The sequence below is a fragment of the Salvelinus fontinalis genome, chromosome 20 (genome assembly GCF_029448725.1).
Source record: "Salvelinus fontinalis isolate EN_2023a chromosome 20, ASM2944872v1, whole genome shotgun sequence".
Lineage (NCBI taxonomy): Eukaryota > Metazoa > Chordata > Actinopteri > Salmoniformes > Salmonidae > Salvelinus > Salvelinus fontinalis.
Genome location: NC_074684.1, coordinates 11708267 through 11735409, shown reverse-complemented (window position 1 = coordinate 11735409; position 27143 = coordinate 11708267). Strand labels below are relative to the sequence as shown.

The following is a 27143-nucleotide window of genomic DNA, read 5'->3' as shown; positions in this document are numbered from 1 at the left end:
TAGATTTGAAAACATGTGAATAAAACGGTAAATACACAAATAATTGCCACACGAAACATTTTCTGATAGTGATTTATTGATACAAGTGGCGCGTGCCGGCAGTCAACCACGTACCCTCTCACTGTAAACCATTCAGTGTTGTTGTTTATGTATGTAGCTAGTGAGCTAAGCTGAAGCATTAGCAATCTTTCAAAAGGAGACAACAAACAAATGTGGAAATTATGGAGATTTTTTTTTAAATTCTGACAATGAGTCAGAGTATGAAAGTCAGGAATCAGATTCTGACTGAGTGAGGAGCTGCCCCCCAACCTTGTAGCCACTGAGAACCCTGAATCTGAATTTCCCTTGTCCACTGACGAAGTCCCAGGTCCCTTTGAAGATGCTGGTGGTGATGGTGGCAGACTGACAGTGGATGAAGTACAGTTCTGTGGTAGCTGGAAGGCCACCAGTCATTTCACCCCTCCTGGCCCTGCTGTTTGCTTTGGCGAGTCCCAGTCTGGAGTGCAACGCCCCTTGCCATTTCCAACTGAGGCAGAGTGCTTCAAGTTGTTTCTGACAGAGGAGCTGGTGGGAGACATAGTAGAGACCAATCACTATGCCTTGGAGCTACAGGAGAAGAGAGAGCCAGGAGTGGGGGACAACCACAATTTGTGAAATGTACACATTCCTGGTGACAGTAAAGACTGCTTTCTAGTTCTGCTGCTATGACTGCATTTCATCAACGCTACTACCATCCTAAATGACCCGTTATACAAAATAAGAAATGTTAACAGCTGGCAGTAAAGTGGCATGACAAACGAGACGTCCAAGTCCTCTCCACTGTCCATTTGGCAACCATGTTGGCCACAGGGAAGGTGGACCACCTGACGGGAGAGAGAAACAAACCAGACAGAGAAACATCAAACCAGACTGCGTGCTTGACTATTACCTCAAAATGGGGGCAGTGGATAAGGCTGACATGATAAACAGCTTTGTGGAATGTACTCAGAAAACGACCAAGTGGTATAAGATATTTCTCCAGGGTAGCGTCAAAATACAACATGCCAATACTTCTGACGCCTTTAGCATTGTTTTACAGAACTAATAGAATAATGTAACTAGCTACATAAGCACGATTGAATATAACACCATAAAAGGTGAGTAACATGAGTAACGTTACCTAGCGTGTCCGCGGTTATACGGAATATACACAAATATATTATGCTCCATACACAGTGAGCTACGGTAGAAACGGTATAACACGACACAGAAACTATTATAACGTAATTAGGCACTTACTTTGATAGAAACGCAGTCTTGATTTGAAGATGGGTCTCTGTAGTGACGCTTCTAGCGCTGAGACGCTGTGCCACTTGGGAGTCATAAGGCTAGGGTAGCTTCGAAATACAACACATGCTAATACTTCCCTGACGAAATTAGCATTGTTTTCCAGAGCTAATAGGAGAATGTAGCTAGATACCTAAGCATTGAGTATAACACCATAAATGTTATGAAATGAGTAACGTTACATCGCCTGTCCGCGGTTATAAGGAATGTACATAAAAACATGACGTTACAGTAGAAACGACATAACACGACATGCAGAAACTATTATAACGTATTAAGGCACTTTGATAGAAACGCACACATTACCAAAGGTATTATTGGTAACGAAAACAACTTTGATTTCGATGCAGGCGACAGGTGGAAAATATGAACACGTGTATGCAGGACGGCAGATGAGTAAATGTCCTGCACAAACAATTGAGAAGTGTTTGGGGAATTTTGTCCGGGTCAGAAATGTCCCAAAAATTAATTGGTCCGCAAAAGTAAAAATGACTACTTTTATGTGAATGAATAAGGCGAAACACACATCATTTCAAACTGTTATTAGAAAATAAAAAACTTGTTAGAAAATAATTTAAAATTGACAAATAAAACAGGCTGCGTGCTTTGGTTTGAGGGCAGCGCAGGTTAAATGTACTGTTACATAACAATCACATTCTGGAATGGAGAGAACGTTCTAACATCACGTGCATAAAAAAACTCACGCTGGGGCGACCGTTAGAAATATTTGGAACTCACGCATGAAAGGGTTAATACAGAGGGCTGAAAAACGTTCTAGAACGTCTCCGTCAGCTGTACGTCGCTGTAGTACTACAGCCAATCGTACATCAGCAAATGTCATCAGGTGGTGAGGCTTTCGTTATTACATTTGGTTACAAGAACCTGCAGTGTAATGCCAGTGGCAAAAAAACTAAATGCTGTTTTTCAAAACTTGTGGAACTAACATTAAAAGATGCTGGCGCAACTACATCGAACTTCATCCAACGTTTGAAAACTCACCGCGAAAGGTCAGTTAGGCTAGCTAGCTAACAACATTTCAATGTAGTTAGACTAATAGTAGTCTGTTAAGCAGATGCCAGCTAGATATAGCTAGCTTTCTTGCGTGTCATCTTTTAGCTAACTGGAAATGTCTACTTTTTAGCAGAGATGATTAAGTTACATCTCGGCGACATGCATACCACTCTGAGATGTAATGTACTTTCTGTTGTAGCCTGGTCCTAGGAAGTAGCTTAGTATGAAACAAGAGTTCAAAGCAAGGAACTTCTTGGACATGTCTGCTGAAAAATCTCATAGACCATATATATTTGGTTGTGTACTTGTACTTCCATCTCCAGCCAGCAACAACTATCCATCATGTTGTTCATTTGCAGTTTCACTGAATTCTGCAAAGCAAAAGGTGGCTAGCACAGGGCCAGAAGGACAGAGCAGCATTGACTCATTCTTGACCACCACAGGTGTCCATGTGTACAGCCAGGGCCACCCCAGGCAGAAGGCCATAACGGAGGCTATACTCCAATATCTGATCATTTCCTGCAACCTGCCTATGTCCTTAGTGGACAACCCTCACTTTAGGCTTTTCATGTCAGTGGTAGATGACAAATATAGACCAGTAAGTATGCCCACGTCGACCAGGCGCCTGCATGACTTAACACTGAACAAAGAGGCTACAATCAAAAGTGCCCTAGAGAAGACAGAATCAGTGTCTGTCACTGTAGATATATGGACTGACAGGACCATGAGGGGCTTCATGGGAGTATTACATGGCCATGGAAGAGAAAAAAACACCCAGACTGGAGTCAGTTCTGTTGAGCTGTGATAGATTCACAGGGTCACACACTGGGGAAAGAATCAGTGACACATTTTGAAATAATATGCGATCATTTTGCCATAAAACATAAATTAGATTATATCATATGTGATAACGCTGTAAACATGAAAAGGGCCTTCACAGTTTGTTTCCCCAAAGCAAGCGATGATGATGAGGATAACCCTAGCCTATGGGAAGAATTTGGTGAAGAGTACAATGCTGACGTAGAAGCTATCCAAACCAACAGCAGGCAACAGCGCTTACAGCGCTTACATTCATTACAACTGTGATTTAGAGATGGACTAAAGGAAACAAAAAACATAAACAGTGTGATGGCTAAGGTAACTAAACTTTGCAACTTACTACATACTACCTGTGGTCTGAAAAAAGCATGTGAAGCTGAGTTCGGAGCCAATCGTAGTATCCCTGCTGCTGTGTCTACCAGATGGAATTCAATCCTCCGGCTTGTTAAAGCAGTCACCAATCTGAATCAACAAAGCCTCAATACTCTACTTGAGGCCCAAGGACACAAGGAGCTCTGCTTATCACCAAGGGAATGGAGACAGCTATTGGAGCTAGTGGACATTTTGTACCCTTTTTGTCAGTCACTCAAACGCTGATTCCAGGGAGTGTTTGTGAACGTCAGAATGGAGCACTCGGATGAACAGGCAACAAAACTTCCATTTGGTGACAATGTATACATAATGGCTGCACTGCTGGACCCATCTTTCTGCCTGTTCTGGCTTGATCATGATGTCCTCATACCACATGAAGATAAAGCTCAATTGAAAGAGAGTTTGATTGGTAGGTACAATGCATTGCAACACACAATGTTATCTAAGCCACTTGCATTCAAATAATGAATAATTTTTTTCATGTACTGTCACGATCGTCTGTGGTGGTAGAAGGAGAGGACCAAAGCGCAGCGTAGTTAGTGTTCATCTTGATTTTAATAGACAGAGAACACTAAACGAAACTAATACAAAAACGACGACCGTGAAGCTAAAGAACAAATAGTGCTGACACTAAACACTACACATAGACAATCACCCACAACCCACAATACAAAACAGGCTACCTAAATATGGTTCCCAATCAGAGACAACGCAAAACACCTGTCTCTGATTGAGAACCATATCAGGCCAAACACATAGAAATAGACAAACCAGACATACAACATAGAATGCCCACTCAGATGACACCTTGACCAAACAAAACATAAAACATACAAAGCAAACTATGGTCAGGGCGTGACATGTACAATGTATACTGTTATATTCTTCATCATATACATCAAGTCACTGTTTCGGAGAGGATTAGTGGAGAAGAAGAACAACCACCTGCCAAAACCTCCAGACTGGTCTCTTGCTACCGCAACAAGATCAGCAAGAAGAAAGGAGACAAAGTCATCTGTCAGAGCAGAGATTATTCGTTACATTCAAGTATCTTCTGATGAAAATTAAGTTGATTGCTTGGATTTTTGGAGAATACATGCAAAAGACTGTTCAAGGCTCAACCAGGTAGCAATGACCGTGTTGGCTGTACCTGCCACCAGTGCCCCAGTGGAGAGGGTGTTTAGTCATGGAGGCCTCATCATGCACCCTCATCGTGCCAGGCTCAGTGCAAGAACGATGACAAACTTGACCTGTCTGCAACATAAATGTTCTCGGTCTTAGGGCACAGGAAGTAATTTGCTACTTGTTACAGAAAATTGTATTTCTATTAAGTGTCCAGGTCAGTAAGTATATTTTAGGGATAAAGGTCATTTATAGGACACTTTAGTGGTGCAGTAATTGAACAGTTTTACATTCACACTTGTCATTTATCTTCATATATCTTCCCTCACCTACATATGTTCTGTTTGTGTGACAGAATGAAGTGAAATAGACTGTCTGACACAAAATACCATACACTTTTAAATGTTATGTTTGCTTTTTTTCATATCCAGTATAATTACTTTTATTCATGTAAACTGTCTACATTTTAAAAGGAAATATATTTTGATTTATATAGTGCCTGATGTGCTTTCTTTCATACAGGTATGGACTAATGAACAAGGGAGTCTCTTCAAATAATTTACAAGGTTTATAGACCTAACCCACAGCAGGAAGAAAGCCATTGCCAAAAGGGACTTGACTTAGACTTGGCCCTAAAAGACTTGAGACTTGACTTGGACTTCACCTCAAAGACTTGTGAATATCTCTGCTACAAGCTTGGCACACCTGTATTTGGGGAGTTTCTCCAATTCTTCAATGCAGATCCTCTCAAGCGCTGTCAGGTTGGATGGGGAGTGTCGATGCACAGCTATTTTTGGATTTCTCCAGAGATGATCGATCGGTTCAAGTGGATGGGCCACTCAAGACATTCAGAAACGAATCCCGAAGCCACTCCTGCGTTGTCTTGGCTGTGTGCTTAGGGTCGTTGCCCTGTTGAAAGGTGTATGTTCGCCACAGTCTGAGGTCCTGAGCGCTCTGGAGCAGATTTTAATCAAGGACCTCTGTACTTTGCTCCGTTCATCTTTCCCTTGATTCTGTCTAGTCTCCTAGTCCCTGTCGCTGAAAAACATCCCCACAGCATTATGCTGCCACCACCATGCTTCACCGTAGGGATGGTGCAAGGTTTCCTCCAGACGTGACGCTTGGCATTCAGGCCAGAGTTCAATCTTGGTTTCATCAGACCAGAGAATCTTGTTTCTCATGGTCTGAGAGTCTTCAGGTGCCTTTTGGCAAACTCCAAGCGGGCTGTCATGTGCATTTTACTGAGGAGTGGCTTCCGTCTGCAGAGATGGTTGTCCTTCTGGAAGGTTCTCCCATCTCCACAGATGAACTCCGGAGCTCTATCAGAGTGATCATCGGGTTCTTGGTCACTTCCCTAACCAAGGCCTTTCTCCCCCAATTCCTCAGTTTGGCCAGCTCTACGAAGAGTCTTGGTGGTTCCAAATTTCTTCCATTTAAGAATGATGGAAGACACTGTGTTCTTGGGGACCTTCAATGCTGCAAAGATGTTTTGGTACCCTTCCCTAGATCTGTGCCTCGACACAATCCTTTCTCTGCGCTCTACGGACAATTCCTTTGACATCAAGGCTTGATTTTTGCTCTGACATGCACTGTCAACTGTGGGACCTTATATAGACAGGTGTGTGCCTTTCCAAATCATGTCCAATCAATAAAATTTACCACAGGTGGACTAAAATCAAGTTGTAGAAACATCTGAAGAATGATCAATGGAAACAGGACGCACCTGAGCGCAATATCGGGTCTCAAAGCGAAAGGTCTGAAAACTTATATAAATACAGCATTTCATTTTTTTTAACTTATAAATTTGCAAACATTTATAAAAACCTGTTCCGTCATTATAAGGTATTGTCTGTAGATTGATGAGGAAAACATTTAATGTAATCCATTTTAGAATATGGCTGTAACGTAACAAAGAGGGGAAAAGTCAAGGGGTCGGAATAATTTCCGAATACACTGTATATCAAATATATTGGTCATATGAGGGTAAACAAAATATACAAAATACAACAAAAAAGTTTATTCAGATGCAGAAGGGCTCTATGTAGATTCCTTCTTGGCTTTCAAAGAATCATCAACGGTTCTTAGAATGATTAATGGTCTAGGTAGAACCCGTTGCCTTACAAAGAACTCTCGCCTTCCAAAAAGAGCAAAACCCTATCTCTCCTCAAATAACCCCTTTTTCTAAGAGTGTAGCTATATTTGCATTGTCTTTAAATAACATGTTCGGGATGCAGTTCCCATGGGTACATATGAATTGTATGACACACATTCTCAAACTTTCACTTCATTTTTTCTTTCTCTCATTCCTCGCCGGAAACCGGTTGCTATGGAAGTCAACGTGTGGTGGTGTCTTGTCATCGTGTAAACAGGAATCTCTAAACCTGAGTGAAATATTGTTTTCCATTTCATTATCGTACAGAGCAGGTGTCGCCGTGGGGAGCGAGAGAGCGACAGTTGAGTGTCATTTTATCAAAACTCCTGTTTTGGAGTTATTCGCAAGACAACATCCAAAATATTATTATGAAATCACAAAGGGGTTCGAAGACCTGTCTGACATATCCACACTGCCTCCTTTGTTGGTCTCTGCGGAAGTCTCTTGAAAAAAAAAGTAAATTCATTCTGTTCTCTTTTAGAAAGCTTCCTGGGACTGCTACATAGTCTGGTTCATTATACCTGTGCTTCAGATGATTCTCCCTGTGTGTCTGGCTGGCACTCAATCAGTTTGAGAGATTTCCTCGCTCGTTTTCTCTGTATTGGCGCCTCTCCCCTTTGATTGTAGTTCCCTCCTTTCTCTGTATTGTCCCCCCCCCCCCCCCTCTTTTTCGCTCTCCCTCTCCCTCAGTATCTTCTTCTCCAATCCTTTATTTTCACTCCACCTCTACACCGTTGCGCCAGTGCATGAAAGTGACTGCTCTCTGCCCTTCACTACACGTTGGTCTTAAGCACGCCATAGGGGCGAAGGGAGACTGTGTGTTTGTGTATGTGGTGTGTGTTTACCTTGGATAGGAACTACAGCGAGTCATCTGGCCTGGGGGCAACAACAAAACTCACAACTTTTAAAATGACATTTTTAAACAGATAATAATTACAGCATTTAAATCCATTACTGCTATATTTTATATTGTGCTAGGTCTCGGATTGTGTCCGTCTTTTGAGAGTCATTTTCGTCGATATCGTGAGGCAGTGATGATACCAAGAATGCCATGCAACATGAATACAATGAAGTTAGACGCCACTCCCGTAGTGCGGCAAGAGCAGAAATGTCAACTGTCTGAAAGAAAGAGCAAAAGAGAGGAGAGAGAGAAAGGGGGAGGGAGAGGGGAAAAAGAGAAAGAGAGAGAAATGGGGAGGGAAAGAGAAAGAGAGAGAAATGGGGAGGGAAAGAGAAAGGAGGGAGGGAAGGGGAAAGAGAGAGGGGAGGGAAAGAGAGAAAGGGGGAGGGAAAGAGAGAGAACGGAGGAAGGGAGGGAAAGAGAAATAGAGAAAGGGGGAGGGAAAGAGAAAGAGAGGGAGAGAGAGAGGAGGGAAAGTGAAAGTAAGAAGGGAGGGAAAGAGAAAGAGAATGGAGAGGGAGAGGGGAGAGAGAGAAATGGCAAGGTTAGGGTTATCCAAAGAGGAAGTTGGGGGGAAATATCGACACAAAGATTAAGTGGATCTCCCCTGCATAACCAGTGGATAAAAATCACTACTGGCCTGAGGTGATCAGAGCACCAAATCATCATTAGAGAACTGTGCCATGTTTTGCACAGGCAAAATCAATATGTTCCTAACTCTCACTGAGGGAGAATTCCACTTAAGCAGTAGGCTGCTTTATTACATACAGTAGCTTGTTACCAGTTTAAGACACGAAGGATGGATGTGAATCATTACAAGACATTTCCAAGAACTGGAATAACTACAGTATATTTCGAACCACTATAACCACAGTATATTTATTGGCTGTTGCTGTGTGAAGCACCGATCCTTCATTTCTTCATCCCTGTTTTGCTGCTATGCTGAGGGGTGCAGGTTCCCCCCCTATAAACACCTGGCAAAAAATGGCCCAATGTTAGCTAACCAGTAAAACTAAAATATACCATGTGATACTTCAATAGAAAGGAACTTTCAAATCGTTATTTTTTTTTGGGGGGCTATTTGGACTATTTCTTTAACAAGGGGTCTGGTGGAAGCTCTGTCGACACTGGAATATGCATCTACCCTGGGTTACGTGGGTTAACATGTTGATGTAAAGCTTTTTCAAGTATCCTCCTCTTCTCTCCTTTCCAACCATACTGTAACAAATGGACCTAAGGAGATTGAAATTCCCCTCTCCTTTGAAGGACTTTATGAATACTCCCACACAGTGACAGTGTCACTCTCTGCACGCATGAGGACCTTGGCCCTTACAAGTACTATTTGTTCCTCCCCTGCATTAGTGACTTATACTGTCAGGAGGAATGTGATGTCAGAGGGCTGTGGATTTCCGTTTGATGATGACTCTTAAAGCCGTGATTCACCGTGATTCTTTCCCCTAGCTTCGTGAGTAAAGAATGTGCCACGTGTGACGGTTTTCACACATTTCTAGCATTTTGATGAAAAAATGCAAGTCTGTCAAGTTGAAAAAGCACCCGTTTTTTACTGTTGAGATCGAGTTGGAGTGAGAGATTTCTGAGGGGCTTTAAACATAAATGTAACCTAGGGGAGTGTGAGAGAAGTATTTTTTTGCCCGTCCAACGCATGTCATGTTCGATATATTTGATTGGGGGATTACGTTTGATCCTATTTCAACAATCGTTAAAGAAAAGCTCTTGAATACGCTTCAGGAATCCTGATCACAGGAGAGTGCATTGAAACGCTCAAGTTCTTTGAACATACAATATGACAGAGTGCTTTAGAGAGGGAACATCAACCTTAATCATCCGTAATGGATGGTAAAATAAGCTTAGCCTCAGCTACAAACACCACAAGCCTCTTTACTCAAAGGTTGTTCTACTCAGTATTCCGCCCCACTGCAACCTCACAAGCAATTATAGCCAAATTAAACCGCAGTACCACACTAATAATGTAAAGCAACCGAGAGAAGAAAGGGGTTTTAAGGTGTGCCTAAATAGCTGAACACGGTGTTGTGTTCCCATGAAACACCCAAGCCTCGCATTAAACTGCAGGAATATTTTTTTTAGAAAACGACAAAAAAAACACGCCTGAAATAATGATAACAAAAGAGAGCAGGCAATTTCCACACCTACTTCAAGCCAATAAATAAATATACAATTGGAATGATTATGCATTAGGAGCAAGGCTTAGGCCCATGAGAGCCCTGAGTCCTGCAGTTAGCATATGTTAAGTAAATAGATTGCCACACATACAGTAATGCAATATGGGTAATCCCATTGTATTTGCTTTCTCTGATGGAATTTAACTGTGTTCCACTGAGCTTGCCTGAGCTTGTCTGGTGCAATGGAACCCATGGAAGAGTCCCAAAAGTGCAAACCCCCGCCCGATAGTGCACTACAGACAGGCTCAATCAAACCCTCACATACTATTTGAACCCAGGTCTCTTACTCAGGCCTATTAGGACTAGCCCCAGTAGGCGGTATAACAAACATACTAAGGTGGTTGGACTATGATGCTTTACTGCTGTAAAAAAAAACATGGGGTGCATGTGGTTACAGCATGTGACCGGGAAGTGATGGACGTGAATGTGAGAAAGACATGATCCAATGATAACCACCCTGTCAGCCTCCTCCTCTCCTTCAATGAGACATTAACAGGGTAGAGAGAGAGCTGTGTGCAAAGTTCCTCTGTGTTCCACTGGGAGGGTCTGAGGCAATCTGCCACCTATCAGCAAAACTGGCAGAGTATTCATTGCTCAGCCCAAACACAAAAGGACGTCAGAATCAGAAAGCACCTGCTGGGAGGGATAGCGATGGCGGAGAGCCAGGCCGACATATGGATCTCATGTTGGAGACTAATGAAGACAGCCAGACGTAAATACAGTTGATGTCGGAAGTTTACATACACTTAGGTTGGAGTCATTAACACTCGTTTTTCAACCACTCCACAAATTTCTTGTTAACAAACTATAGTTTTGGCAAGTCGGTTAGGACTGCACATCTACTTTGTGCATGACACAAGTAATTTCTCCAAACAATTGTTTACAGACAGATTATTTCACTTATAATTCACTGTATCACAATTCCAGTGGGCCAGAAGTTTACATACACTGGAGTTGACTGTGCCTTTAAACAGCTTGGAAAATTACAGAAAATTATGTCATGGCTTTAGAAGCTTAGAGGCTAATTGACATCATTTGAGTTAATTGGAGGTGTACCTGTAGATGTATTTCAAGGCCTACCTTCAAACTCAGTGCTTCTTTGCTTGAAAACATGGGAAAATCAAAAGAAATCAGCCAAGACCTCAGAAAAAAATTGTAGACCTCCACAAGTCTGGTTCATTCTTGGGAGCAATTTCCAAACACCTGAAGGTACCATGTTCATCTGTACAAACAATAGTACGCAAGTATAAACACCATGGGACCACACAGCTGTCATACCGCTCAGGAAGGAGACGCGTTCTGTCTCCTAGAGATTAATGTACTTTGATGCGAAAAGTGCAAATCAATCCCAGAACAACAGCAAAGGACCTTGTGAAGATGCTGGAGGAAACAGGTACAAAATTATCAACATCCACAGTAAAATGAGTCCTATGTCGACATAAGCTTAAAGGCCGCTCAGCAAGGAAGAAGCCACTGCTCCAAAACCGCCATAAAAAAGCCAGACTACGGTTTGCAACTGCACATGGGGACAAAGATTGTACTTTTTGGAGAAATGTCCTCTGGTCTGATGAAACAAAAATTGAAACGTTTGGCTATAATGACCATCGTTATGTTTGGAGGAAAAAGGGTGAGGCTTGCAAGCCAAAGAATACCATCCCTGTCACGTTCCTGACCTGTTTTCTCTTGTTTTATATGTCTTTATTGGTCAGGGCGTGAGTGTTGGGTGGGCAGTCTATGTTTTCTATTTCTATGTGGGGTTTTGTGTTCGGCCTGGTATGATTCTCAATTAGAGACAGGTGTGTATCGTTTGTCTCTGATTGAGAGTCATACTAAGGCAGCCAGGGTTTCACTGGTGTTTTGTGGGTGTTTGTTTCCTGTGTTAGCGTTTGGGCCACACAGGACTGTTGCAGGTTAGTCACGTTTGTTGTTTTGTTAATTTGTAGTGTTTGTTGGTTTGCCATTAAAATCATGAATACCTCCTACTCCGCATCTTCGTCCGATCCATGCTCCTCCTCGTCTGAGGAGGAGAACGACATTGACAGCCGTTACAGAAACACCCACCAAACCAGGACCAAGCGGATTGGAGAAGGACGGCAAGAACCAAAGCAATGGAGAGAAGAGGAATGGACTTGGGAGGAGATCCTAGATGGTAAAGGACCCTGGGCACAGCCAGTGGAGTGTTGCCGCCCCAAAGCGGAGCTGGAGGCAGCGAAAGCGGAGAGGCGGCATTATGAGGCGCTTGCAAGGCAGAGTGGCTGGAAACCCGAGAGGCTCACCCAGAAATTTCTTGGGGGGGGGGGGGGGGGCTAAAGGGGAGTGTGGCGAAGCCGGGTTGGTTACCTGAGCCAACTCCCCGGGCTTACCGTGGAGTGAGAGGGCGTCGTACTGGTCAGACACCGTGTTATGCGGTAAAGCGCACGGTGTCCCCAGTACGCGTGCTTAGCCCAGTGCGGGCTATTCCACCTTGCCGCACTGGGAGGGCTAGGTTGGGCATCGAGCCGGATGTCATGAAGCCGGCCCAACGTATCTGGCCTCCAGTACGTCTCCTCGGGCCGGCGTACATGGCACCAGCCTTACAGGTGGTGTCCCCGGTTCGCCTGCATAGCCCAGTGCGGGCTATTCCACCTCGCCGCACTGGCAGGGCTACGGGGACCATTCAACCTGGTAGGGTTGGGGAGGCTCGGTGCTCAAGAGCACCTGTCCTCCTTCACGGTCCGGTATATCCGGCGCCACCTTCCCACCCCAGCTCAGTACCACCAGTGCCTACACCACGCACCAGGCTTCCAGTGCATCACCAGAGCCCTGTTCCTCCTCCCCGCACTTGCCCTGAGGTGCGTGCCCTCAGCCCGGTACCTCCAGTTCCGGCACCACGCATCAGGCCTATAGTGCGTCTCAGCCGGCCAGAGTCTGCCGTCTGTCCAGCGGTGCCTGAACTGCCCGTCTGCCCAGCGGCGCCTGAACTGCCCGTCTGCCCAGCGGCGCCTGAACTGCCCGTCTGCCCAGCGGCGCCTGAACTGCCCGTCTGCCCAGCGGCGCCTGAACTGCCCGTCTGCCCAGCGGCGCCTGAACTGCCCGTCTGCCCAGCGGCGCCTGAACTGCCCGTCTGCCCAGCGCCGTCTGAGCCATCTGTCTGCCCAGCGCCGTCTGAGCCATCCGTCTGCCCAGCGCCATCTGAGCCATCCGTCTGCCCAGCGCCGTCTGAGCCATCTGTCTGCCCAGCGCCATCTGAGTCATCCGTCTGCCACGAGCCATTAGAGCCGCCCGTCTGTCCCGAGCCAGTAGAGCCGTCCGTCAGTCAGGAGCCGCTAGAGCCGTCCGTCAGTCAGGAGCTGCCAGAGACGCCAGCCAGTCAGGAGCTGCCAGAGACGCCAGCCAGTCAGGAGCTGCCAGAGACGCCCGCCAGTCAGGAGCTGCCAGAGACGCCCGCCAGTCAGGAGCTGCCAGAGACGCCCGCCAGTCAGGAGCTGCCAGAGACGCCCGCCAGTCAGGAGCTGCCAGAGACGCCCGCCAGTCAGGAGCTGGCAGAGACGCCCGCCAGTCAGGAGCTGGCAGAGACGCCCGCCAGTCAGGAGCTGCCAGAGACGCCCGCCAGTCAGGAGCTGCCAGAGACGCCCGCCAGTCAGGAGCTGCCAGAGACGCCCGCCAGTCAGGAGCTGCCAGAGACGCCCGCCAGTCAGGAGCTGCCAGAGACGCCCGCCAGTCAGGAGCTGCCAGAGACGCCCTCCAGTCATGAGCTCCCCTACAGTCATGAGCTGCCCTCCAGTCATGAGCTCCCCTACAGTCATGAGCTCCCCTACAGTCATGAGCTCCCCTACAGTCATGAGCTGCCCTACAGTCATGAGCTGCCCTACAGTCATGAGCTGCCCTACAGTCATGAGCTGCCACTCAGTCCGGAGCTGCCCCCCCTTATCCCGGAGCTGCCCCCCCTTATCCCGGAGCTGCCCCCCCTTATCCCGGAGCTGCCCCCCCTTATCCCGGAGCTGCCCCCCCTTATCCCGGAGCTGCCCCCCCTTATCCCGGAGCTGCCGCCCCTTATCCCGGAGCTGCTGCCCCTTATCCCGGAGCTGCTGCCCCTTATCCCGATGCTGCCCCTTCATTTAGGTGGGTTGAGTTGGAGGGTGGTCATTGGGAGGGGGATACGGAAGCGGGGAGTGACTATGGTGGGGTGGGGACTTCGCCCAGAGCCTGAGCCACCACCGTGGTCAGATGCCCACCCAGACCCTCCCCTAGACTTTGTGCTGGTGCGCCCGGAGTTCGCACCTTAAGGGGGGGGTTATGTCACGTTCCTGACCTGTTTTCTCTTGTTTTATATGTCTTTATTGGTCAGGGCGTGAGTGTTGGGTGGGCAGTCTATGTTTTCTATTTCTATGTGGGGTTTTGTGTTCGGCCTGGTATGATTCTCAATTAGAGACAGGTGTGTATCGTTTGTCTCTGATTGAGAGTCATACTAAGGCAGCCAGGGTTTCACTGGTGTTTTGTGGGTGTTTGTTTCCTGTGTTAGCGTTTGGGCCACACAGGACTGTTGCAGGTTAGTCACGTTTGTTGTTTTGTTAATTTGTAGTGTTTGTTGGTTTGCCATTAAAATCATGAATACCTCCTACTCCGCATCTTCGTCCGATCCACGCTCCTCCTCGTCTGAGGAGGAGAACGACATTGACAGCCGTTACAATCCCAACCGTGAAGCTAGGGGGTGACAGCATCATGTTGTGTGGGTGCTTTGCTGCAGGAGGGACTGGTGCACTTTACAAAATAGATGGCATCATGAGGATGGAAAATTACGTGGATATATTAAAGCAACATCTCAAGACATCAGTCAGGAAGTTAAAGCTTGGTCGCAAATGGGTCTTCCAAATTGACAATGACCCCAAGCATACTTCCAAAGTTGTGGCAAAATGGCTTAATGACAACAAAGTCAACGTATTGGAGAGTCCATCACAAAGCCCTGACCTCAATCCTATGGAAAATATGTGGGCTGAACTGAAAAAGCATGTGTGAGCAAGGCAGACTACAAACTTGACTCAGTTACACCAGCTCTGTCAGGAGGAATGGGCCAAAATTCACCCAACCTATTGTGAGAAACTTGTGGGAAGTACCCAAAACTTTTGACCCAAATTAAACAATTTAAAGGCAATGCTACCAAATGCTAATTGAGTGTATGTAAACTTCTGACCCACTGGGAATGTGATGAAAGAAATAAAATCTGAAATATACCACTCTTTACTATTATTCTGACATTTCACATTCTTAAAATAAAGTGGTGATCCTAACTGACCTAAGACAGTGAATTTTTACTAGGATTAAATGTCAGGAATTGTGAACAACTGAGCTTAAATGTATTTGGCTAAGGTGTATGTAAACTTCCGACTTCAACTGTATCTCACAAAACGGACTGCGCCTCAGCTCCTCAGTCACTGCAAATCCAAGCTGTCCCCCCACTGCAGTGTTTTTGACATTGAAGTAAGTCAAGTAGTTTACCACAGAATTAAATCAAACACTGAGGCAAACACACTGTATATTCGACCTGAGGTATTTTGAGTGGGAGGAGGAAGCTGGTTTGCGGGTCTAGCCAAGCCGCATACTATGATAGTTATTTCATGCATAACAATACATCTTCCCAACAGCATAAACATCACGACTCCGATAAATGAGTACGCAGTTTTTGAAGACACCGAGCCACAGGTAAAGAGGCAGATGCTCAAAGCTTTGATATGACGGAGGGAGTTTCTACGGTGCCGGTGCCACAAACGCACGTCTATCTCAAGGCAACAGTTCACCAAACAAACTTTACAAAAGAAAACATTTACTTCTGTGGAAACTACTCCTAGTAGTTTTCAAAGACTTGAATGCCCTTGGGCACAAAGCTAACATGCTGTATACGCCAAACAATCAAGTGTAATGAAAAGTGCAAACGGAGAACACACTAACCCAACAATAAAGGAAAAACCTGAAATGAAAATGTAAAAATACCTCAAATAAGCTGCCTGTAAATCCTTTTCTAAACCCTTGAAGTTCTGGGTTTGATAAACCTAGATAGCTAACTATTAAAGCTCTGCCACCTTTCTGTCGTCTTCTTCTCCCCTCATCACCTGTTACACATGTCCTGTCTTCCCTTCTCCAGGCAGTGGTGTTTTAGAGCAGTTGGCAAATAAACTAAATTGGTGCTTTACTACCCCTGTCTGCCCCGACCGACCTCTGTCATTGGTGTGATACATAGCTGGGCCTGAGGAATTGTCTAGATAGGACCCTGGATGTCTAGATAGATAACAAGGTTGTGACTGCCATGTACATTGAGTGTTCAAAACATTAGGAACAACTGCTCTTGCAATGACAGACTGACCAGGTGAATCCAGGTGAAAGCTAAGATCACTTATTGAGGTCACTTGTTAATAAATCCACTTCATTTAGTGTAGATGAAGGGGAGGAGACAGGTTATCGAAGGATGTTTAAGCCATAAGAGAACTGAGACATGGATTGTGTATGTGTGCCATTCAGAGGGTGACTGGCTAAGACAACAGATTTAGGTGACTTTGAACAGGGTATAGTACTAGGTGCCAGGCGTGCCGGTTTGAATGTGTCAAGAACTGCAACGCTGCTGGATTTTTCACACTCAACAGTGGAAAGCATTGGCGTCAACATGGGCCAGCATCGCTGTGGAAGGCTTTCGACACCTTGTTAAGTCCATGCCCAATGAATCGAGGCTGTTTTTAGGGCAAAAGGGGGAGGTGCAACTCTCGATATTAGAAATGTTTTCCTCAGTGTAAATAGAATGGGTATAATAGATATTGTGTTCCATAGTATTGTTGTTGCATGAAGAACAAAGCATTCTAAGATATGTGATAAGCATAGAGATACAGTGCCCTCAGAAAGGATTCATACCCGTTGACTTATTCCACATTTTGTTGTGTTACAGCCTGAATTTAAGATGGATTGCATTGTTGTTTCTCACCCATCAACACAGAATTCCTCATTTTCTTGCACATTAATTGAAAATGAAATATAGAGTTTACACCCCGAAATCAATACTTTGTAGAAGGGCCTCCCGAGTGCTGCAGTGGTCTAATTCACTGCATCGCAGTGCTAGCTGTGCCACTAGAGATCCTGGTTTGAGTCCAGGCTCTGTCTTAGCTGGCCGCGACCGGGAGACCCATGGGGCGGTGCATAATTGGCCAAGCGTCGTCCGTGTTAGGGGAGGGTTTGGCCGGCAGGGATGTTCCTATCCAATCGCGCACTAGCGACTCAGTATGTAAATGTAATAAAATGTATGCACTCTACTGTAAGTCGCTCTGGATAAGAGCGTCTGCTAAATGACTAAAATGTAAATGTAAATGTCTGTGGCTGGCCGGTCACAATTCTCGCAGACACGGTCGCCAGGTGTACGTTTCCTCCAACACATTGGTGAAGCTGGGTTCCAGGTTAAGTGTGCGTTGTGTCAAGAAGCAGTGCGGCTTGGCTGGGTTGTGTTTCTGAGGATGTTTAAAAAAGTCGTTTAAAAAAAATGTTAAACACTATTATTGCACACAGAGTGAGTCCATGCAACTTTTTATGTGACTTGTTAGGCAAATGTTTACTGTTGAACTTATTTAGGCTTGCCATGACAAAGGGGATAAATACTTGACTCAAGATATTTAAGCTTTTCATTTTTAATACATTTGTAAAAATTTCAAAAACATTATTCTACTTTGACATTATAGGATAGTGTGTGTAAATCAGTGACAACATGTTTTCATTTGATCCATTTTAAATTCTGGCTGTAACACAACAAAATGTGGAAAAAGTCAAGGGGTGTGAATACTTTCTGAAGGCACTGTAAATGATTCCTCAGGTGACAGTTGTTAATTCAACAAACATTTTAAATAATAGACCCAATATGGCTGCCAATCCACATAATGGATCATTTTCCTGGAATGTCTATTCTACTTATTCTAGCTCTAGCTAAACCCCAAGATGGATCTACAGTGGATGAGCTACACATTACGGATGTGCTAATAGAATTGATATGCAAAACGCTGCCACACACGCCTCACTCCACGTTTCTGCAGACTAAGGCGATTTAGCAGCCAATGTGACAGAGTAGATTAACAGTCATCCATTACTGACAAAATGTATCACAATTTTCGGTTCTCGCTTCACTACGTAGCACTGAAACATTGATGACATCTCACGGTTCTCCCCATTTCATTCCTGAAGAGGTCCAAACCGTCCAATTAAAACGGGCTCATGTTATCACAAGCATATAGACGCTAATCCGTTCGTTAGGAAAACAAATCTCTAACAAAGTTTATAATTAATGTCAGTTAAATGATTATGTGATATATATATATATATATATATATATATATATATATATGGGTGCACTGTTCCTTATAGCATGAGAATGACACAGGCTTCAGCTAATCAGTCAATTAATCAACATTTTATGAATTTAATCTCTCACTTTGGCCCTGTTCTACATAATAGGTTTTAAACATTCAGACACTCGATAGGATTACAAACGAGGTGCACAGTGCCCTTACAAGGATTCCTCTATCCACTGTGTTGTCCAAAACCTACCATATTCCTTTCATTTTCTTACCATGTGTATCTATCAATTTCTTCCAAACAAAAATAACTAACAAGAAAGAGGGCTCGACCGACACAAGGCAAAGTTACTTTCATAAACCACAAACTTGTTAGAAATGAAAGATGAGGGAACTTGGTCTTTGCAATATCAGTCTATTCGATCGGAAAATCATAGGGGTTCAACAAATGAATAGTCCTGTCAGAGCCAACTGTCCGAAGATGTAAATGAAAACCTTAGCCCTACCTGAACATCTGGTTGAGTCGTTGGGTCTTCGGTCCAATTAAAAACCATTACAAAAACTAAGATATAAAGTCAATTAACTAACAGAAATCCAATCGGTCTAATGGAAATGGATAGCTCTGTCTATTTTCCACTAAAGCAGTCTGGAATATTAGAGAAAAGTGGCCTAAAATCACTATTTTTAGCAGACAATGCTAGGCTCTCCTTTGCCCCCCAAAAATCTGACTTTGATACCAATTCTTGGTATACAGTCTGAAATAAAGCACTGCAAAATGGAGGACATTTTCCTTATAAGCCAGAATGTTTAATTAAATTACATTTGAACTACCTCTACCGGTTGGTCCTTCAGCTGCTCAAAGTTTTTAGAGTGCCAGTTGGCTCAGGTGCAAAACCATGTAAGCGCCTGTTAGTATGCATGCATCGCGTGCAAATACTTCGGTCATGAGCAAACATTTTGATTGCCACACACACACAAAGTCAGGTTAATAACACTTTCCTGAGGATATTTTGTCTACGATTTCGACCAGCTGAAGAACCAACACCATGGACAATCGGCAGAGTATCTTCAAATACCTGTATTCAACATTTGTGACAGAGAAGGGACATTTAGTTGGGGGGTTTTCTATGTGAATGTGCTTGGCGTTGCCTAGACAATTGAGGCATCGTGACAAGGCTCTCCTCAAACAATTGGTCGTTACTAGTAACCACAGCCTATTTATACAATTTCTCTTCTTAAAATATGGATTTTAACCTAACCCTTACCACTGCTAACTGTATGCCTAACCCTAACCTTAAATTAAGACCAAAAAGCACATTTTTATTTTCATACATTTTTACTATATAGCCAATGTTGACATTGTGGCTGTGGTAACTACTGACCACCCAAACATTGGGCTTGCAGCCCAATTCAAGAAGGACACACCTCCAACCACACCTATAGCTTCAGCCTTGAAGGCCTACTATTCAACAGGCAATTATCATCACAATACAGTTTGTAAACATATTCTTGGCCAGGTACATACAGTAACAAAATGGTTTTCATAGTTTCATAATTCCATTTCTTTTAGGGGCAATGTCTAATTTAAAATGTTCACTTTATCCTTTCATGCCAATGCATGTTACACAGTCAGCTTCAGGAGGCACACATTTGTCTGACTGAATGTGTCTCTAATGATTTGTAGATCAATGTTGGTTAATACTGCTTGTTGAACATCCCTCCAGCATTAACACATTCGGATTTTCAAAAGCACATAGCAGCGTGGCCTTGTGTTTCTCCTAAACAGAAGTGAAACTACAGTACTGTCTGTATCACCAGATGGTCTTTGCTCGAAGCTTCCTCTCACAAGTGGCAATCTACGTTTGTGTCCAACGCAGCTCTGAGTCTCAACATATAGCGCTGAGATATTCTGTCTTGCAGTGTCAAACAAAGAGGGTATGTTCTTGGAAGAGTAATGTAGGATATGTACAGTATATACACTTCTATTCATTTTCTTGACCCAATCATTGCAATGTTGAACAACTTTGTTAAAGAGTAGTTCAGGTATATTTTGAATGCTGCATTGTAATTGAAATTGAAATGCTACATACAATACATGACTAAAAGTATATGGACACCTGCTCGTCGAGCACCTCATATCATTAATATGGAGTTGGTCCCCCCTTTGCTGTTATAACAGCTTCCACTCTTCTGGGAAGGCTTTCCACTAGATATTAGAACATTGCTGCAGGGACTTAATTCCATTCAGGCACAAGAACATTACTGAGGTTCTGGGACTGATGTTGGGCGATTAGGCCTGGCTCGCAGTCAGCGTTCTAATTCATCCCAAGGGTGTTCGATGGGGTTGAGGTCGGGGCTCTGTGCAAGCCAGTCAAGTTCTTCCACACTGAACTCAACAAACCATTTCTCTATGAACCTCGCCTTGTGCACAGGGGCATTGTCATGCTGAAACAGAAAAGGGCAGAATCGTCTAGAATGTTATTGTATACTGTAGCGTTAAGATTTCCCTTCACTGGAATAAAGGGGCCTAGCCCAAACCATGAAAAACTGCCCAAGACCATTATTCCTCCTCCACCAAACTTTACAGTTGACACTACGCATTGGGGCAGGTAGTGTTCTCCTGGCATCCACCAAACCCAGATTCATCCGTCGGACTTCAAGATGGTGAAGAGTGATTCATCACTCCAGAGAACGTGTTTCCACTGCTCCAGAGTCCAATGGCCAGCATGCTTTACACCCCTCCAGCCGACGCTTGGCATTGCGCATGATGCTCTTAAGCTTGTGTAAGCTGCTCGGCCATGAAAACCCATTTCACGAAGCTCCCAAACGAACAGTTATTGTGCTGATGTTGCTTCCAGGGGCAGTTTGGAACTCGGTAGTGAGTGTTGGAACTGAGGACCGATGATTTTTACGCGCTACGTGTTTCAGCATTCAGTGGTCCCATTCTGTAAGATTGTGTGGCCTACCACTTCGCGGCTGAGCCGGTGTTGCTCCTAGACGTTTCCACTTCACAATAACAGCACTTACAGTTAACCGGGGCAGCTCTAGCGGGGCAGAAATTTGACGAACTGACTTGTTGGAAAGGTGGCATCTTATGATGGTGCCACGTTGAAAGTCACTGAGCTCTTCAGTAAGGCATTCTACTGCCAATGCTTTTCTATGGGGATTGCATGGCTGTGTGCTCGATTTTGTATACCTGTCACGGCTGTCGGACGTAACAGTGTGACAACTGACGCTCCAATTAAAATTGAAGAAGACATTTCTCGATTAACCCGTTCTGTTTCTTCTCCCTTCTAACATTTATACGCTGGTGTGTTATTTATGGATAAAGCGAGCAAGATCGAGTGGCTGGCGTATGCTGGTAATGTTTAGCGCCCAGCATAATTCTTTTTTTTTCTTTTCTTTTTTTTATTTTTTTTTTACAAAGTGCAGTAAATGTCGGAGCAGACGGTTGACGAGTGCACCTGTGACCTCACCTGTCATAGCGCTCAACGTGCACGTCAATATGAATACTAAGCAGGTCAAACCACACGCACCTTCAAACATCATTCAACAGAATCGGAGGGAAAGCTTGATACATTATTGATATATTAAGTAACACTCTGCAGGATGGCTGAATGTTCTACCGTTATTGACTGGCATTGAGACTTCTGTTTTTATTGAGAAAATACGTTTTCTCCTGTCTGTGGAGGCATATTCTAGACATATCCTGTCTCTTTAACTTGTGAAAGTGTGTATTGAGAAGTCTATTCTATGATATTGTGTACCCACTTCTGATCACTTGGGACTAATGCAGATCCTGTGAATGATCTAGGAGTAAATGGGGCAAAGGTCCAAACAGTTATGAAGTTATTGTAGTACGAGCTATCGTCTTTTATCACAATATGATAGGGGAGACTGAGGGCAATTGTGACAGTTTTTGTATTTTACTCTTTTGCTCAGAGACCACTTGAACTCCTAGTCTAGTAACTTGTTTATATATATAACGAAACGTACATCTGTCTCCTAATCATTCATACCATTTATACGTCTATACATAAGACGGTCAGCTCACAGTATTGATTTGAATCAGAAAAGTCCGGAAGTCTGCTACATTTGTCCCGGTGCCAGGGGTAGCTGCAGTAGCTGGGGTCAAATGTAGCAACTAAAAAATATGAATTGTCTATTATCATAGACATATGTAATGATTTTGTAAGAAATATGAGTTTGTCTTTGTACGAAACCAATAATTATAGTAACACTCATTATTTTGCATGGTCATTCAGTTCCTCTCAAAACATCTGAATTCTCTGATGGTGGCCAGGTTATATGTGTTGACAACTTCTTTGTCAGTCTACAGGACCACAAGGTTATTTAAAGTTATTATATGTATAATTCATGTACAGTGCCTTCAGAAAGTATTCAGACCCCTTGACTGCATCCACATATGTCAGCCTTATTTAAAACGTTATCGTTTTTTCCCCCTCAATCTACACACAGTATCCCATAATGACAAAGCAAAAAACTGTTTTTAGAATTTATTGCAAATGTTTTAATAAAAAGCTAACTGAAATATTACATTTACCTAAGTATTCAGACCCTTTACTCAGTACTTTGTTGAAGCACCTTTGGCAGCAATTACAGCATTGAGTCTTCTTGGGTATGACACTACAAGCTTGACACACCTGTATTTGGGGAGTTCTCCCATTCTTCTCTGCAGATCCTCTCAAGCTCTGTCAGGTTAGATGGGGAGCGTCGCGGCACAGCTATTTTCAGGTCTCTCCAGAGAGGTTCAATCGGGCTCTGGCTGGGCCACTCAGGGACATTCAGAGACTTGTCCCGAAGCCACTCCTGCGTTGACTTGGCTGTGTGCTTAGGGTTGTTGTCCTGTTGAAAGGTGTACGTTCACCCTAGTCTGAGATCCTGAGCACTCTAGAGCAGATTTTAATCAAGGATCTCTCTGTACTTTGCTCCATTCATCTTTGCATCTATCCTGACTAGTTTCACGGTCCCTGCTGCTCAAAAACATCCCCACAGCATGATGCTGCCACCACCATGCTTTACCATAGGGATGGTGCCAGGTTTCCTCCAGACATGACGCTTGGCATTCAGGCCAAAGAGGTTTGAAACCATCTTGGTTTCATCAGACCAGAGAATCTTGTTACTCATGGTCTGAGAGTCCAAGCGGGCTGTCATGTGCCTTTCACTAATTCATACAATCCTAAAGTTCAAATGACTTGTTATCATCATCATTTGGCTGCTTGGCTCAGGGTCATTTTACAATTGCCCCCAACCCAACAGCCATGACAAAACCTCATATGCCTAGCAAGAGACAACAATATTGACACATGTCATTCATGTCAATGTTTGGTCAACATATAGTGATGAAAATTATGCTAGTTTGAATTATTGTACATTAATGCTCAGGGCAGTATAAGAAAAATAGAGCTGGTGGGAAAACTTATTTCACCCCTAAAAAAACAACCATTTGCAAATAGTGAAATATTTGTCTGTAACATTTCAAGACAAGAGAGAACCTAAATGGGTATGTACTGTGTGAGTTTTATCACTCTAGCTTGTGTTACACTTGCCCACTGTTACAATTTCCCCCTGTCTCCCCTACCTGCCATTCTAAGTTATTTTAACATGGACCAAGCCTTCAGGCACTCCCTATTACACAGTGATATAGCGATGACAGATGGTCTAAAATGGTCCTGAGTGGTGCAGCATCTTCCTCCCACCCTACACTGTAACAAGCAAGACCACATCTTAACCATACTGACACACTTCCTGGCTTCTAGCTTGTTGACAGCCTGCTGTCTTTGGCAATGAGCGCTGCATTATATAGCCCAGTTGCACTGACAGTTCTCTTTTTCTCCCTTTCCCCATCCCCCTCTCTACCTTTCACTCTCTCTCCCCCAGGCAGTGGCGAGGCCAGCACGTGGCGGAGGGGCGAGAGGATGTTGTGTCTCTGGCCCAGTGTGAGAGCCTCCCTCCGGGGAAGCTGGCGTTGGACGCGGGGCCCAACGGGTCGCTGACCCCCCCTCCCTTGTCTCTGTGATTTATGGCTACTGGGGATCTGGCCACTGCAGAATCCTCTTTCGCTTCCACATTCACATACACTGCACCACTGGACAGAGCCACACACACTGCACCACCTTCGCCAGTGCTGCCCCACAGGGTGATTCCGCCACACACCGAATAACAGAATCTCTCTCAGCCTTCACACGCACTGAGAGACTGAGCTGCACAAACACACTGCTTTTCTCTACCCCATAGAACCTCACATTGCACTCTGTGTCCTATACATGCCCCTCACACACCCCTCTGTGTATCTTCAACTCCCCCTCAGTGTGTGGATTAGCATCCCAGTATCAGTCATGGACCGTCAGCCATATTGCACCTCACTGTGGCGCCTGCTTTACTAGCAGAAGGGGATCAATGGAACTGCGCTGAGTGATGAGATGATGTTCCTGTGTTCGCATGGCCTGAGAAATGACCTACCAGCCCTTCAAAGACCCCTCCCACAACTTCACTGTTTTTACTCACTGGACTGACTCTCAATAGATTAACTGTATGACTCACTGGTGTTCCCACAGGAACCCATTATTTTTCTAAACTCGGCAACCGTGAACTGGAGGTGAGAGCCAGCAGGCGGTCGGGTCCGGTCCTCGCCATGGTGTTGCCACCTCCGGACAAACGCCACGTGTGCCTGACCACCATCGTCATCATGACCAGCATGGCCTTCATGGACGCCTACCTGGTGGAGCAGAACCAGGGGCCCAGGAAGATCGGCGTGTGCATCATCGTGCTGGTCGGGGACATCTGCTTCCTCATCGTGCTGCGCTACGTGGCCGTGTGGGTGGGCGCCGAGGTGCGCACGGCCCGCCGCGGCTACGCCATGATCCTCTGGTTCCTCTACATCTTTGTGCTGGAGATCAAGCTCTACTTCGTCTTCCAGAACTGCAAGGCGGATAGGAAGTCTCTGGAGACTGTGGCCCGGAAAGCCTTGACTCTGTTACTGTCCGTGTGCGTCCCAGGGCTTTACTTGGTTCTAGTGGCTCTTGACAACATGGAGTACGTGAGGACCTTCAGGAAGAAGGAGGACATGCGGGGGAGGCTCTTCTGGGTGGCACTAGATCTTCTGGATCTTCTGGACATCCAGGCCAACCTGTGGGAGCCTCAGCGGACCGGCCTGCCCATCTGGGCCGAGGGACTGATGTTTTTCTACTGCTACATCCTTCTCCTCATCCTGCCCTGCGTCTCGCTCAGTGAGATCTCCATGCAAGGGGAGCACGTGTCGCCCCAGAAGATGATGCTCTATCCCATCCTCAGCCTAGTCACCATCAACGTGGTCACCATCCTGATCCGTGGGGTCAACATGGTCCTGTTCCAGGACAGTAGAGTCTCGACCATCTTCGTGGGCAAGAACGTGGTGGCGATCGCTACGAAGGCGTCCACGTTCCTGGAGTACCGGCGTCAAGTGAAGGAGTTCCCTCAACCGCAGAACACCATGGCGTTGGAGCTGCAGCAGAACTCGGTATGCCATGGACATGCGCCCCACACATCGCACTCGCAGACCCTGCCCAACTCCACCAACCTGCCCCACGAACCCTCGCCAGCTCGCGACATAGACACATGACCGCCAGACACATGAGTCACTCCACCGTTGTGATCAGTGACTAACAAAAACCCTAAGTTCTGGTTGGACTTGTTCTATCTATCCAGCCGTGGAAAGATTGGTGTTAAGAGAGAAATGGGTTTCAAGACAGGATTGTATTGTTCTTCCTGTCATACAACTGTGAACAACTGTGGATATAACAACTAGAGGAATATTTATAGCCTAGACTGTCTGTTGGAGAAGGAGATTCACCTTCTTGATTCTGACAAGAAGGAACTGACATGGTTTTTATTGAATTGTGTATCGAATTGTGTTTTTAAATTAACCGTTTTAAAACTTTATCAATAATATCGGACAATCTCCAAATTCTGCAGCTCAGTGATGTACGTATGTTGTGTAACAGTAAATTGGAAAACGTGTTCCTCCCTGAATATATATGGGATTTTTTCAAATGCCCCTTTTCAACCGTCCAGTACGTGGCTTTTATTCTTTGTTGTCCTTAGAAACGGAGGTACACCACTCGCTCTGAAGAATCACTTCAGTTGAAGTGGAGAACGAGAGGATGGAGAGAAAGCGAAGGAGAAAGGGTCAATAAGGTTTGTTTGAGCTGTGGTGGGGGATGGGTGGCAATAGAGTGAAATTTAGCCTCTGCTTAGTTCTGCTGAGAAAGGAGCCTGCTGCCTCTGTCAGTGTGATGTTTTATGATCAAATGTCTGATAAAAGCACCAGAGCTCAGCACTATACACTCCACTCAAGGCAGCCAACTCTCTGTGTGTGTGTGGGCGGATGGGGGGGATTCGTGTGAAACTGTATTTCGATGTACTGTAAGCGTGTGGCTTAAAAAAAGTGGGTGTGAAAGAAACAGCAAAGGGGAGAAGAGATGTGTTCATGTCAGAAAAACAGAAGGGAAAAAGATCATGTTGATTTCCCTTACTGAACAGCCTTGAAGTCAAAGAATGCAGAGAAGTGCAGACATGGCCTCGTTGACAAACGTTAAAATATAAATGTACAATCCAAATTGAAAACTGCAAACTATTTCTACTTAACTGATGAAGTGAGTGTTAAAGTATTATTCATATGATTAACATTATTATTATGTACATTCTTTACAAAAACGTTATGTTGGAGGCAAGTAATGTTTTAATAAAAGTATCCAAAGAATGTGAGAGATTTGTCTTTCTCTTAACCCACAATTTCTGACTTGGAGGCTACATAACCGAGGACGTGTTGTAGTACTCAGCATTATACAGAAGAGGAATGTAACCTTTAAAAAGCCAGGTTAAAAAGGATACAAAATGTACTTTTGTCTACAAGAAAATTAATTCATTCTCTTTTCAATTTT

General features: G+C 44.7%; 1 protein-coding gene and 1 long non-coding RNA gene across 2 annotated transcripts in view; one reads left to right on the top strand and one right to left on the bottom strand.

Moving 5' to 3' along the window:
• The window catches only part of LOC129817307 (transmembrane protein 121), a 69960-nt gene extending 42998 nt beyond the window's left edge, over positions 1-26962 (top strand). Inside the window, exon 2 of the mRNA XM_055872402.1 lies at positions 24103-26962. Coding sequence (XP_055728377.1) covers positions 24857-25822 — 966 coding nt within the window. The 5' untranslated portion in view covers positions 24103-24856 and the 3' untranslated portion in view covers positions 25823-26962. The remainder of the gene's footprint in view (positions 1-24102) is intronic.
• Positions 57-2067, bottom strand: LOC129817308 (uncharacterized). Its single transcript, XR_008753692.1, has 2 exons — positions 1279-2067; positions 57-863 (listed from the first exon to the last, which is right to left on the bottom strand). It is a non-coding gene; the product is annotated as an uncharacterized LOC129817308 (long non-coding RNA).
• Positions 26963-27143: the final 181 nt, after the last annotated feature.